The following is a 14,101-nucleotide window of genomic DNA, read 5'->3' as shown; positions in this document are numbered from 1 at the left end:
TTCCAATAGCCATAAACGTTAGCGCATGACTTGCGATTTCTTGAGTTCGGCCTTGGGTAGCATGGTCTTGATAGCCGTCTAATTGATCCAGTTTTGTATTATAGCTCAAGTTTTTTCTTATTGACATTTCGTCAAAGGCTATAATACATAAATTATCACTGATTGATCTTTGTTTTGTAATTTCTTTAATAGTTTCAATCACTTGATCGTTTATTCCGCACAGTATTGGTATTTTGTTTAATAATGCCTTGAGTGAACTCACACTAGGCAAACAGAATAGTTTTCTTAATAACCTGTAGCATGAGTTAGACTTTTTATATATACTTAAAGCTAAAACTTTGTCATCTAGTGACCATCTCCTACCAGTCAATTTTCTCGGCCCATTTTTCAGTTGGCTTTGCAACAATAAATAAAGTGAACTGCTAAGTTTGCTTTTAATAATATTGTTCACCGCATCACTATTGTGTAAAGAACTTAAAACATCTCTTTTGCACATTTTAATGTTTTTTAATTTTCTTCGAAGTCTTAAGATTTCAGTTAAATTTCTTCTGCATTTTTTATAAAGTTTCTGTTTTCTGGGAGTGAGTTCTTTAATTCTTTCCACGTCTAAATCTTTAAGCACACCTTTTCCTTTGCTTGATTCCTGTAAAAAAAACATGTCAGAGGTTACACTACCTTTAATGTCAGATCATGATCCCACAACACGCACTATGTCTTTAGATAATTTGTTCCTAATTAATAGCAACTGGTGTAAATGTGTATTATTACACCAGTTGATAGTGTTATTGATATTGGTGGGTGATATTTTTTTTCTATCGTATCTCGTTTTTGCGTTCCCATTGGAATTTCACAAAATATTGCACATCTAGACCCTAAAAAGAACCTACACACTAATGTGAAAAAAAAAATAACATTTGTATCTTTCCAACATCTGATCATATGACAGAAGCGACTCATAGCAGATACTGTCTATCTATAGATATTATATTACCTTTGTCAAATCTGGGCTCTGAAGATTAAATTCAGTGACATGTTCTGTGGGCTTAGAACATTGAGATGTACTGGGGGTAGCTTCCATGTCCATTTGCATCGTGGTTGTTTGACACTGAAACATTTTATGCATATTGATTAATTTTCCATTTCATGAAATGTTATATTATAATATTTGCAAGTTATATGCAAGTAAAACTATAATATATATGTAAACAAAGTGCGTGACACTTCATTTAAGTAGTTATTAATATAATTTGTAATTGTTCTTTGATGGATATTTGATCTGCGAATTGGTTGCTATGGAGCTGTTATTTTCATATTAAACGATTGTAAGAATTATATTGTAATTGTAAATATATAAATAATAGTTATTATTAAGAACTGGTGAAGCAATAGCTTTAAATGTTGTTTCTCTTTTCAGGTTAGTTTGTAAATAATTTAATAATAAATAGTATTTTGTAAAATTAGTTTATATGCTAAAATAAAAAACTTCTCTTTTCAGAGCAACACAATTATTGTTTTACTGTTCAAAATATACAAGAATAATTATAAAATAAAACATTATATATATTATAGTTTTCCACAAATAATTAGATTATATATGTTGCAGTAAGATAGATACATCCTTAATATAGTTATATACCTTCGGATACAATTATGTACTGCAACATACTTATACGAAAGTGGTTTATTATTAACTTGGGATACTCTTTAAATATTTGAAATCAATTTCCTCTGAATCTACTGCACTTTAGTTAAATAAGTTCTTACCCATCAAAGATGAAGTTTATACATATTTATATGGTTTTTTCCACTTACAATTATTTATATAGGGCTGTGGCAATTATTTCATCAATATAAAAGAGAGCATCAGTACTTGACAATTTTTAAGTTTTATTTTTTATTTTATTTTATTTTTTAGTTTGCAATGAATGTTACATTATAGATAGATAAAGTATAGACCTCAGAAATTTTTGAATTTAAATAACCTGTTTAATACATAACAAACACTCACTTGAGTTTCTTGTACTTCTTTAAGTTGATGATCATGTCGTAACTGGGCTAAAATATTTTGAGCTTCAGTTGGAATGGCGAACTTATTCAGTCTTGTTTTGGCACTGCTTGTAAATGATGAATCATCAAAATGATTGCCACAAAGCATTATATGCTGTTTGTATAGCTTCACCAAGGATTCATCCGTAGTCCAATCATCATTAGGATAACAAAATTTTGCCCAGACTCTTGCCCTGTAAAACATGTTTTTGTAAAAAAACTTGAAAAGAAAGTTGTGTAACAAATGTTTAATTTTAATAATAATAATAATAATAAGGTTTCTGCTACAAGGGTTCCGTAAATGTATTATATTGTGTAAATTTTTGTAGATTTTTAGATTATTTTTAGATTAAGATTAGTTGCACTGAGTTGGTTTTGCTAGTTCTTCTCAGTGGACAAGTTTTGGAACCGGTAGTAAAGTTCATTTGACGTTCAATAAGATACTTTAATGTACAACATTGAATAAAAATATTTTAAGTTTATTTTAAACGTAATTTAGTGCATTGACTTACTTCAGAGATCCATGCATCGACGGGAGTGGAAACCTATGAAAGGTCAAAGAAGAGTTTTCCTTTGAGGTTAAACCGCATTTAGCGCACTTTACACTACTTTTTCCAGCCATTGTGGAAAAACACCACAAAAGCGTCAATTCGCACAAAAGAAAAACAGGAAAAGCGTCAATTCGCACAAAAGAAAAACAGGAAAAGCGTCAATTTCGCACGAGAAAAACAACACAAAGCGTCAATTCCGCACAAGAGAATAACAACACAAAGCGTCAATTCCGCACAAGAGAATAACAATACAAAGCGTCAATTTCGCACAGTAGATTGTGATTCATGATTATTAAATTTAAAATGAAAACACAAACAAAAACAAGCCAGCAATTTCACAAAACAGTTGAGAGCTCAGAATTCAAAAACACAACAGAAGTTATCAGAATTGCCCTCTCTTAAAAATAAGTTCAACCATCATAATTTAAATGAATGGATGATTTTTTTGTAGTAATACAATCTAAAAAAGTATACCTTATGTAAAAGGAATAAAATTAAAAAAGGAATTAATTAAATTATGGTATTGATTTAAATTAAACAAAAAAATTAATTAATTTTACATTTTCATATCGTATATCTTCAAATAATCAAACTCAAAATCTACTAAAATGGTAGATATGCAATTACTATGGCATTAGAGTTTTTATTAATTCGACTATCTCATTCTTTCGTAGAGCGCTATCTACTTTTAACAAATCGTGCCTGTGCTGGCATTCGTCGCTTAGAAAGCTGACACCCCCTGCTTGCTATTGACTAGGACGCTTTCTTGAGGACTGCTTTAGAACCCGTTTCCTGGTGTAAACAAATTATATAAGTACATGTGTTTTCAATTATACAATTAGGGCCTTACCTGCTTAAGGAAATAAAACATACAGAGCGTTTCATCTGCCAAGTATATATAAAGTTTTATAAACAGGTTTTATATCCTCAAACATTTAAGATACTAAGCCTTAAAATATTGCAATTGGCATATTTTTATCTTGTTTAAAAAGAAACAAACTTTGTACTTGCTGATGCTATTAAGATATGAGGTAAAACTGCTTTATACCTTACAAATGATTAATATTTTTAGTCAGTGAAACGGAAACTATACAATAGATAGAAACGTTTTGCATTTTTATCTTTATTTGGTTTTTTTTTTCTTAAATATAGCCTTGAGTAGGAATCATGTATGTAAATATTATTGTGCGCAAATCTAACCATAGATAACTTATCTATATACGAGCAGTTACTACATCTCAAAAAGATTTTATTATTAGCTCATTACAAGATATTGCACAAGCGATGCGTCAGAAATTAGATTCATTCTATTATTACATTGTAAAAGAAACTTAACCTTTATTGCAGTCAAGAAGATTACACTACTACTACTTACTTGCTCTTAATTTTATTTCTTTACGTATTTTCTATGAGTATTAGAATGTAGACATTTGTTTGTCGTTTATTATACAACTACAACACCTATTTGGATAATAAGTTTCATCTTTATATATCTGATTTGTCTGGAAGAAATAGCTAATTAGCCATAAGTCCGCCCATTGTATTTCACAGTCTGTAACTCTTCTCTTTATGCTTCGTTTGTAATGTATTTGTGGTGTACAATAAAGTATGAAATAAATAAATAAATACTTGATTCAAATCAAGTGGCGCTACTTCAGGTGTAGTGCGGTATTATAGAAATGGTAACTTTCCCTGTCCGATCACTTTCGACTTCGTTTTAGCGGATAATAATAACAGGGACTCGGCTGATTGGACACGCATATAAATTTGCGTTTTATGGTCGACAGTCTATTACTGTGTCCGAGTAAGCTTATAATAACAAATGTGTTTTTTGTAGTTATGCTCGCTAATGTTTATGTAACTGTCCAATTGCTTTAGTCTACTTTTCTTAAATTTTGTAACTTTCTGTCGTGAGGTGGAGACGAACTTTAAAGCAGAATAAAATTTAATCATTAATTTAAGGTTAAATAATAACTGACTGATTACCAACATTTTTGTTTTTGCATTTGTTTGCCGGCTTAGGGTGGATGAGGATTGCAGAAAACCAGGATGTCTAGCACGAACTTGGGAGCATTTATATATATATATTTCTTTCGAACCTTGTCATATTACACATTGTTATTTCAGCATTTCTTACATTATATTAGAGAGATGTCTAAAATATTTGTTATGTAGAATCCAGCAAAGAAAGTTCAATATTATACCAGTGACAGATTTATAGGTATTCCTCGTATTGTCACTTCATAAATAATTCAGTGCAGACTCTCAGCACGCATCTCGCTCACGCAGTAACAGAATCGTCTGAAGAGAATATTCCTTACATTACTGCGGGTTTTTACACTTCAACTATTAAACCTTCTCTTGAAATGGCAAGCTATTAAGTACAGTTACGCGGTACGTGACAAGCGATGACGGAAATGTAAGGTGCCTTAAATTGTTACATCGGTTCGTACTTCGTATCAATATACCAGCGTTGACAAGACGTTTCCTCTCTATGTTTGTTTTAAATCAATGTTCCCGTCAGATACTTTCTAACGTAACTGTACACAATGTTTTGACGTATGTCTCAATTAGTAAGTAACCAACGATTAGATTATGTACTGACGGTTCGGTTAAAGCAATTGTGGAATTAAAAAAATTAAGGGCATAGAGAAAGTGTTAATTAAAAGCACGAGTAAAGAACTTGCATATCATCTTCGAATTTCATTTTTTTCTGTTCGTGCATTGTTATCTATTCTTTTTTTAAACTTTCATCTTGATATTTCTTTTATTAAACATTTAATTATATCATTAATGGAAACGTCATTTCGGAAATTTCTTATTCATTCTCTATCTTTAGATTATTATTACTATAAACATTATTTGAATGAGCAATGAGTATTGTATTCATTCGTACGGTGTAAAAGACATGGCTTGACTCATCAACACGTAATATGTGAAGTGGTAGTAATGGGTCAAGGTTAATTGAATTATGTAATTGCTTATTAGCATACAACACGACAAATTTTGAAGTACCGGATGATGAACTTGTTTCAATCTTATTTGACTTTTTAATTTCTACGACAAAGTTAACTTTGAAGATTTTTATTGCCGTAATAATAATAATAGTTGTAGGATATAAAATCAAATTTCGGATACATTAATACTTCCTAAAATTTTAAATTATTGAAGAATAAGAACATATGAATTTTATCAAAAAGTGTTTTGGAGTTTTTACGTCGTTTCTTAGTACTTATGAATGATGATATTAGAATATATATTTGCATAATTTTTCCGTTTGCAGCCTATATATTCTTTAAGAAACTGATTATTTATTACAAAAAAATAAACTCTCCGAACTAAATTGTATTTTATGAAATTAACATGGCCAAAAACTCGCAAGCTTAATAACATTAGTAGATCTCATCGCCAATTTGTTATGTATCTAACATGTAAATAATAATAGAGAAATAATGTACGAATATTTTATTACTTTCGGTAAGGCAATAGGAAATTGACACAGAACATGAATAGAATCAACCGACATAATTATTATATTATTTGACATACCACAAGTTAATTAATTTCCGCTTCCCTAAGCTTGGAAAGTCGCACCGAATATTGATGTCTAACAGTTTTTTATTTATTTATTTTTTATGTCACTATGTCGGCAAACAAGCGTACGGCTCACCTGATGGTAAGCGATTACCGTAGCTTATAGACCTGCCTGCCTGCACCGACCTGCAACACCAGAAGCATCGCAAGCGCGTTGCCGACCCAATCCCCAATCCCCCCCCCCCGGCAGTTGAGATAGAATCAGCTACATGATATAGCACTTTCCAACACCAGTCTCTATATTCTACTGTTACAATCGTACTACAATGGTAGATTTACAGCACTCCATCAAACTTTTTATAGTGGTCATATATACATATAGTTTTTCAAAGGCGTACGACTATAACTAGAAATTTCTATTAAAAAAATCACACTAAATCAGTAATCGAAACACCTGATTCGATTTGTTCTGAATATAAAAACTAAAGATCGAATGAAGGTCGTCAGCTTTAATAAATAAGTCGATGTACACACCAGCTATCTGTAATATATGTGGTATTGCATCATGGGTAGTCTAAAATAATGCTCAGGTTATTTAATCAAACATAGTTTGGAACAATAGGCGTAGGCGCAGAATTACTTATCTCAAAGTCCATTTTTTGTTCACTCATGATTATTCCAATAAATCATTTTCTTGTTATATCGTAAATACATTTTTTATTATCATTCGGAAATTCTGTCGGTATCGTTGATAGGAAAATGAATATTGTTAGCATTGCAATGTCATTCCGTGATAAACTTGCATTTTCTCTTTTTTTGATAGAATTATTGACCTATTTATATTGCTATTAACTAAATTAGCAAAGTGGATAAATAATTAATATATGTCTTTCATTAATTTTGTAAATGGATATTTTTTCAGAGCTTTGGTGTCATTAATTAAAATATGACGACGCGTAATTAATGAGTGTCAGCTTGGAAAATTAAAATATATTTTATGTTCACGTATATTTTCATTTAATGAAAACGTGAAGTTTTTATCGGGTGCTTGGTTTTTTATGAAAGTTAAGGAAGAAATTAGCTTTCAAGTCGTAAAGTTTGAGGTCTTTTCACGAAGTTCCTTTAGATTTAAAGTAAAATGCTAATGTGAATTGCAATAAAAACTTAACGAGTATGGAACTTGTTACTTCCTTCTGGGGAGTCTAGTCAATCTACATTTTCTAATTTCAACGATCGACTCCGCCTTTAGACATATTACTGTTTTAGATACTTTTTAATGCTAAATTTTCATTCTTTAACACCACGTATGTATGTCATTCTTAGTATAGGTAGTTATAGTATACTTAGTATAGTACAATTTTATTAAAACTCGCTCGAGGTAAAGTGATACAAAAAAAAAAAAACTGAGTTAAAAGCGTACGTCAAAGTGTAAAGACCCGCCATTAGAGTCGTTAATGTTCTAGTCAAATGTCTATACTCAAGTAAATCTCCAGCTTACATCATTTCGAATAGTCTTAAGTGGTGCGTGGAACTTATTTTCGTGTTTACTTACCTTTTAACTATTACATGACAAATGTCCTGCGATTTCAAAGTACAGCCTCCGTAAGCACAGGTCTAGCCGAATAAGGCGATGATTCAGCTAAGCGGCTTTACCATATCTAGCTGTAATGTGTTAATTTATGTCTGCCACACTTGGAAATATGATTTGCTTTAATACAATGTGTCTGAGTCCGTGCTATTTTGAGCCCTATTATATTATTGTGGCTTGTTTAGTTGTCATTATTACGTTATTGCTACAAAAGAACCTTCGTGATATGTGGTGTTAGTCAGTGTTTTTGACTGTTTTTAGGGTTCCGTACCTCAAAAGGAAAAAACGGAACCCTATAGGATCACTTTTTTGCCCGTCTGTTTGTCAAGACCCCTTCCCTCTGTCCCTTTTCTAAGGAACTCATGGAGCTATCAAGTTGAAATTCATATCAAATACTCAGGTGTAATGTCCCTTGGAGCTGTGAAATAATCAAACTTCTAAGCCAACGCAATCAAAAGATACAGCCGTTTGAATTATCCGTTGAAATTTCGACACTCGCAAGGGAATCAAACCCTATAAGTACTTCCTGTGAACTCGGAATCTTGAAATTTGGTACGAAGCAACCTCTATTAGCACAGATAAAGGAAAAATTGCGAAAAGCATAAATTTTAGTTACATCATATAATAAAAATATTTTTAATAATTTTTGTACGGAAACCTCGTGCGCCACCACGTTCGCGAGTCTGACTCGCACTAGCCGGTTTTTTTTTCCTATTATGTAGTAGGTCTTTTGGTTTGCCCATTAACTTTCAATGTTCTATATTATGAATAGCAGATTTGTGATTTTGCAAAATTGTACCTTATCTATTAAAAATACATTATTTAATTAAATAGATTTCTAACCAACATCAGCATTGTGTCAGCTTGAGTTAATTACACAGCTCTTTTCGTGACTAAATAAGCCGATACGTGAGCGACAACCTTTGCCACACGCCCTGCAGGTAAACCGGGTGGTGTCAGCGACGGAAGAAGCTTCTTGTTGTCGCGTTCTTCTTGCCGCTAAAGTCTCAAACCAAGCTTGATCGTGTACCTTGCGTCCGTCCACAACAACTTTACGCCATCCGTCACGATTCTCGGCAACTACTTCCCAGTTTTGGTGGTCGATACCGAACGCGTGCATATCTCGTTTAGCGCAATCCTTAAACCGTAGCATGGGCCTCCCCAAGTTACGTTTTGCGTTTGCTACAGCACCAAGCAAGATCCGCCGAGGCAGATGCGAGGGCTCCATTCGATGCACATGCGACATGCCCTAGCCAAATTATAGGAAATTATAGGAAAACAACGATGATAACCCGACTTAAATTCTTTTTACATCTTTAAAGATGACAAGATGAAATTCAAATTTTCAAAATTTAGGATCCCATAAAATGCGGTTACGAATTACGTATACATTTTACTAAACATTTATTTTCAACTTGATTATTTGAACGCTTTAAACAAATGAAGCTTAGTTATAGCAGCAAGCGCAATATATTCTTGAAACAATAACAATACAGATTTATTGTTTATTTATTCAAACGTGATCGAGGTTAGTCTTATAAAAAATTATATTTTTTTAAGATACATTTGTAGCTTAAATTTTTTTAAACCAACTTTGTCTTACAAGCCATTGTTCTATCTTGAAAACACTTAAACTAGCAGTGAGTCTTGAATATTGTATTTCTCTTTGATAAAGTAAGGAAAAACACAAAGTCTTATCAAATACCGGAAAGCTCTCAGGAAGCTTGAAGTCTTTTTTTTGAAAGCAACGTCGGCACAAGAAATCGTATTTTTTCCCGGTCGTAATTGATTGATCCTTACGTAAATGATCGAGCTTAAAAAATAACCTTGTGTTATGTTTATCAGGAGTATTTTATTTTATTTTACTTTATTTTGGAAACAAACGGTATTACATAAATATACAGGAAAACACAACACAATAGTATCACTTAACCAAATATAGTTTCCGATATTAAAAAAGAACATATGACAAAGTTCAGAAGAGATGCTTCACAACAATAGTTCAATATCAAAAAACTTAATAATAATACTAAAAACATACTATAAATTGATTAACAATCATTGAGAGAAAAAAAAAGTAATCAATAAAGAAATTCAAAAAACATTACGGGCATTATGAAACAAATAAATTAAAAAAAAAAAAACAGTTTAAAAAAACACAAATCAATCAACAAAGTATTTATCTACATCTTTATATAGGCTAAATCATTTGATAGATTTAAGAATTATGGTGTTGTTAGATTCGTCATAAAAGTGCGAGAAACATAGCGTATAAAATAGTTAAATATTTCGTTGGTATCTAATAATTTTTATTATTATTATTTTAAGAAATACTTTATAATCTATGGCATATTAGCCACACATTCCTAATTTACATGCATGTATGTTATTGGATTTAAATATTGTGAAAAAAAAAATATTAAAAGAATAAAATTTGGTAGTTTTCGTATTGCCTTACTTCAAAATTTCTTCGACTAATCGTCTCGGTTTTTGCTTCGAAATCTACGTTTTTCAGGCCGGGTTTTCGTTATTCGGGTTCGGGCAGGGTTTTCGTTTTTTTTAAATACTTTTTTAGTTACTTTATATAGGTAGCATTTATTTCATAATAATACAACGTTTAATCGACTATAATTACGACAATACATTAGTCCGGTCAAATTAGACCAAAAAATAAGAGTAAAGTTACCTAAATTCCCACCAAGCTGAAAATCGGTAATATTGTTTGAAATATCATTAAAAACAAAATTTGAAAGTTCCCCATCTTTCCACTGTAAGGAAAAATTTTTATTCAAGGTCAAAGGTAAAAAAAATGAGTTTTTTGCGATTTTCAGCAAAACGGTAAGTTTTATCAAAAAAATTTTCAAACAAAAATTGTAGATCATAAAATTATCTACAAAAAATTAATCAATACTTTTTTTTCTACGAGCCACCGTTTTTGAGATATAACGATTCAAAAAGTTGTAAAAGTTGTAATCGTCATAATATGCATGAGTACGCCACGTATATATACATCTCTATAGTTGTAATATATGTTAAAATATTTTTCTATCGGTTATTGTAACTTACACTACTAATATAAAATATACATAAGTTATAACCATAAGAATATCAGGTAAAATGAAGCCCAGTCCCTTAATTTATACGCCATTGAAACCTTGAGAAAACATCTGTCCCCTGTTCAAACAACCTCAGTTGCTGCTCATCAACATCTTTTTAGGGTATATTACCAGGTTCAAGTGTGGCTTGGTTATCAGCTAGACCCTACAGACTGGGGTTGGAAGTTGGTTAACAATTTATTAGAACCAGTGCACACTTTACTTCCACCTGCGCCGGAAAAACTGCTGAACTCGATTTTTTGCAACTGCAAAAAGGGATGCAGTGCTAAATGTGGTTGCAAAAAAGTCGGACTGTTTTGTTCTCCGGCATGTACACATTGTCAAGGCCGGTTGTGCTCTAATATTGAATCACCAACAGTAGAGGATCCGTTTGATTCCAACGAGGCAACATGCGATACATCGCTATTAATGCAGTTTACATGCACTCAGGATGAAGATGAAGAAGAACAAGAAGAACAAGACGAACAAGAACAAGAAGATCAAGAAGAAGAACAAGAAGAAGATTTTGAAAGTTACGACTCGGACGATTAAATTTCACTAGTTTTTTTTTAACTTAAATTGCTTTTATCTTTTCAATCTCTGCTAATATCCATTATTTTTCAATAGTTTTAAATTAAACAGGATCAAAGCTGACCCGTGGAATAGGCCTACTGGGGAAACCACAAAAAAACGCGCTAAGTACACTACCTCATAGGTGGCGAGGAAACGTGTGCATATTATGACGATTACAACTTTTACAACTTTTGAATCGTTATATCTCAAAAACGGTGGCTCGTAGAAAAAAAAGTATTAATTAATTTTTTGTAGATAATTTTATGATCTACAATTTTTGTTTGAAATTTTTTTTGATAAAACTTACCGTTTTGCTGAAAATCGCGAAAAACTCATTTTTTTTACCTTTGACCTTGAATAAAAAAAATTCCTTACAGGGGAAAGATGGGGAATTTTCAAATTTTGTTTTTAATGATATTTTAAACAATCTTACCGATTTTAGCTTGGTGGGAATTTAGGTAACTTCGAATGTCTAAATTGACCGGACTACATGTCATTTTCTTATTATAAAAATTGAACTGCTGTATATTGAGAAAAGATAAACAAGAATTTTATCAATAAATATATAATTATATCATCGTTGGACATCATTGGACATTTGAACTTGCAATAATAAAACCAGTTTACGGTTGCATTTATGACAGCAGCTATATCTTTAACGATCATTAGTTTACGCAGTTTTTTACATGCTTATATAATCTTTATCTTAACCTGTTGTTAAGAACAGGTAATAAATCTGAAAAAGTAGCAATAATCACTTAGAGCATCCAAGTATACATACCGAAAATTTTACGAATAATTATGCAAATTAATTGAATTGAAACATATATAATTACACAATGATTAATATTCAATGAAGTGGTAAGATGTATTGCATAGATTGACCTTTGATTCTTAATGTCATGACCCTAAAACCTTCCTAGCGGAACTTGGATATCAACGTTTCGTCAATAAATCAGTGATCTTGTATCGTCTCGCGTCTCGGATGTAGGTGGACCTGTTGTGGGAGACAGGAACCGGTCCTGGCTCGCGGCGTCCGTTGTGTACGAGTCCTGTATAGTTGTATTGGGACAAGTTATGCGATTTAGCGTAATCAAAATGAAAATATTCGCTTATAATGAACAAGGTCAAAAAATGGTCAAAATTGGACCAATTTCAAAAACCGTCCAACCATGAATTAAAAGCAAATTTTCGATAAGTGAATTGAATTTTTTTTTATTGATTTATAAAAAGTTTACAATACAATATAACACCTGTATCAGAATAACCCGCTCTTCCTTAAAAACACTTATGAGATGCGATGATATAATAGCAAACATTTTTTTTAGATAGCCGAAAACTGTTTGTGCCTGTGTTTGTTTGTTAAAAAAATTACATCAGTCTTGCCTTTCCAGGAATAACTAAGAAACGTGTTGAAAACAAAAAACCAGAAAAACTATTGTACGAAGAAAACAATAGAGAAGTCATGGAAAAATTAAAGGACTTTGAATGACACCTATCTCTATCCTTGTTGCTTGGGATATATTAAAAGAGTTCGCGGAAATTGTGAAAACCTAACTTTATATTTATATTGAATCAAAATAACTGTCTACCATCAGGTTTTGAATTTGAATTTAGTAATAAGACAACATCTGTTTTATAAATACCGTTTGCCATTGATATCTTATATTTATCTTAACGCAAAAAAGCGTTGGCTGGATATTTGTAATCAAAATAATTTTAAATACAATGTAGCAATATTACATACTGACTCCAATCTATTTACAGACTTTTAAAATTGACTTAATAAAGTATATCAATAAAGAATGATTATAAATCCTTGGACTTTTCAAGACTTTACAACGCTTCATCTTGTACTTATTAACTACCCTCTCAGCTTTTGAGATTAAGCATGTACTCGCAGGCACGCGACATTTTTTTTTGTTACAGTTCGTTGCTCTTTTGCCGTACAGTTTGCAATTATTCTTGGTCTTTTAAGGCACGCACATTCACACGGCGGCACATCCTGAGTACACCCGACATAAAAATTTTTTTTTTCGAAAGATATACATTACACTGTGTTTTAAAGTCTATTTTACATTAATATACCAATGCGTTCCAATTAGTGTAAGACTTAAAATGCCTATTCAAATTCAAACAAGCGTGTGTCGAAATGGCTTTTAAGTTCAACAAAAGAAAAAGAATGCACCGCGAGGTCTAATAGTACGTTTACGACCCTCCAAACCAGTTACCGAAAGAATTGATTTTTTTTTGTAAAAATAGTCTAAACCCGTAAAGATTTGGTGAACAAAGTAGGTAAATACTTTGAACATTATTGATGGAATAGAATGTGTGAAGTGGATGATTTGACATAAGTGTGTCATGAAGTTGAACTTGTATCCGCTAAAGACATAAAAGTAGAACAAGCACAGGGCAATCGGTCGTTGCGAGTAAAAACTGATCCTGTTTGACTTTACCGGTTCATTCCAGACCTCGATAAATACCCAGAAGCTAACTGGGAGGCAGTCTAATATATACGGTTAATTATATTTCAAATTTAACTCAAAAGTAGACGTGAACATTGGAACCTCTTATCTGCTTTGCACGTAGCATTCGAATAAACGATCCGATTTCTATGGCGGTTTCATTAATCAAGTATTAACTTTTTGCTCATATTTGGTTATATTTTTTCAAGCTCTATACCATTAGCAAAATTTATGTTCATAAATATGATA

General features: G+C 31.7%; 1 protein-coding gene across 1 annotated transcript; it reads right to left on the bottom strand.

The window, feature by feature from the left end:
* Positions 1-18: 18 nt before the first annotated feature.
* LOC123666434 lies at positions 19-8,839 on the bottom strand. Its single transcript, XM_045600525.1, has 5 exons — positions 8,667-8,839; positions 2,009-2,240; positions 992-1,105; positions 452-643; positions 19-78 (listed from the first exon to the last, which is right to left on the bottom strand). The coding sequence occupies exons 1-5, from the start codon at positions 8,837-8,839 to the stop codon at positions 19-21; spliced, it is 771 nt and encodes a 256-aa protein (XP_045456481.1).
* Positions 8,840-14,101: the final 5,262 nt, after the last annotated feature.

This window comes from Melitaea cinxia, chromosome 26 (genome assembly GCF_905220565.1).
Source record: "Melitaea cinxia chromosome 26, ilMelCinx1.1, whole genome shotgun sequence".
Taxonomy (NCBI): Eukaryota; Metazoa; Arthropoda; class Insecta; order Lepidoptera; family Nymphalidae; genus Melitaea; species Melitaea cinxia.
Note: the sequence above shows the minus strand (reverse complement) of the source record. Positions and strands in the feature narration are given on the sequence as shown.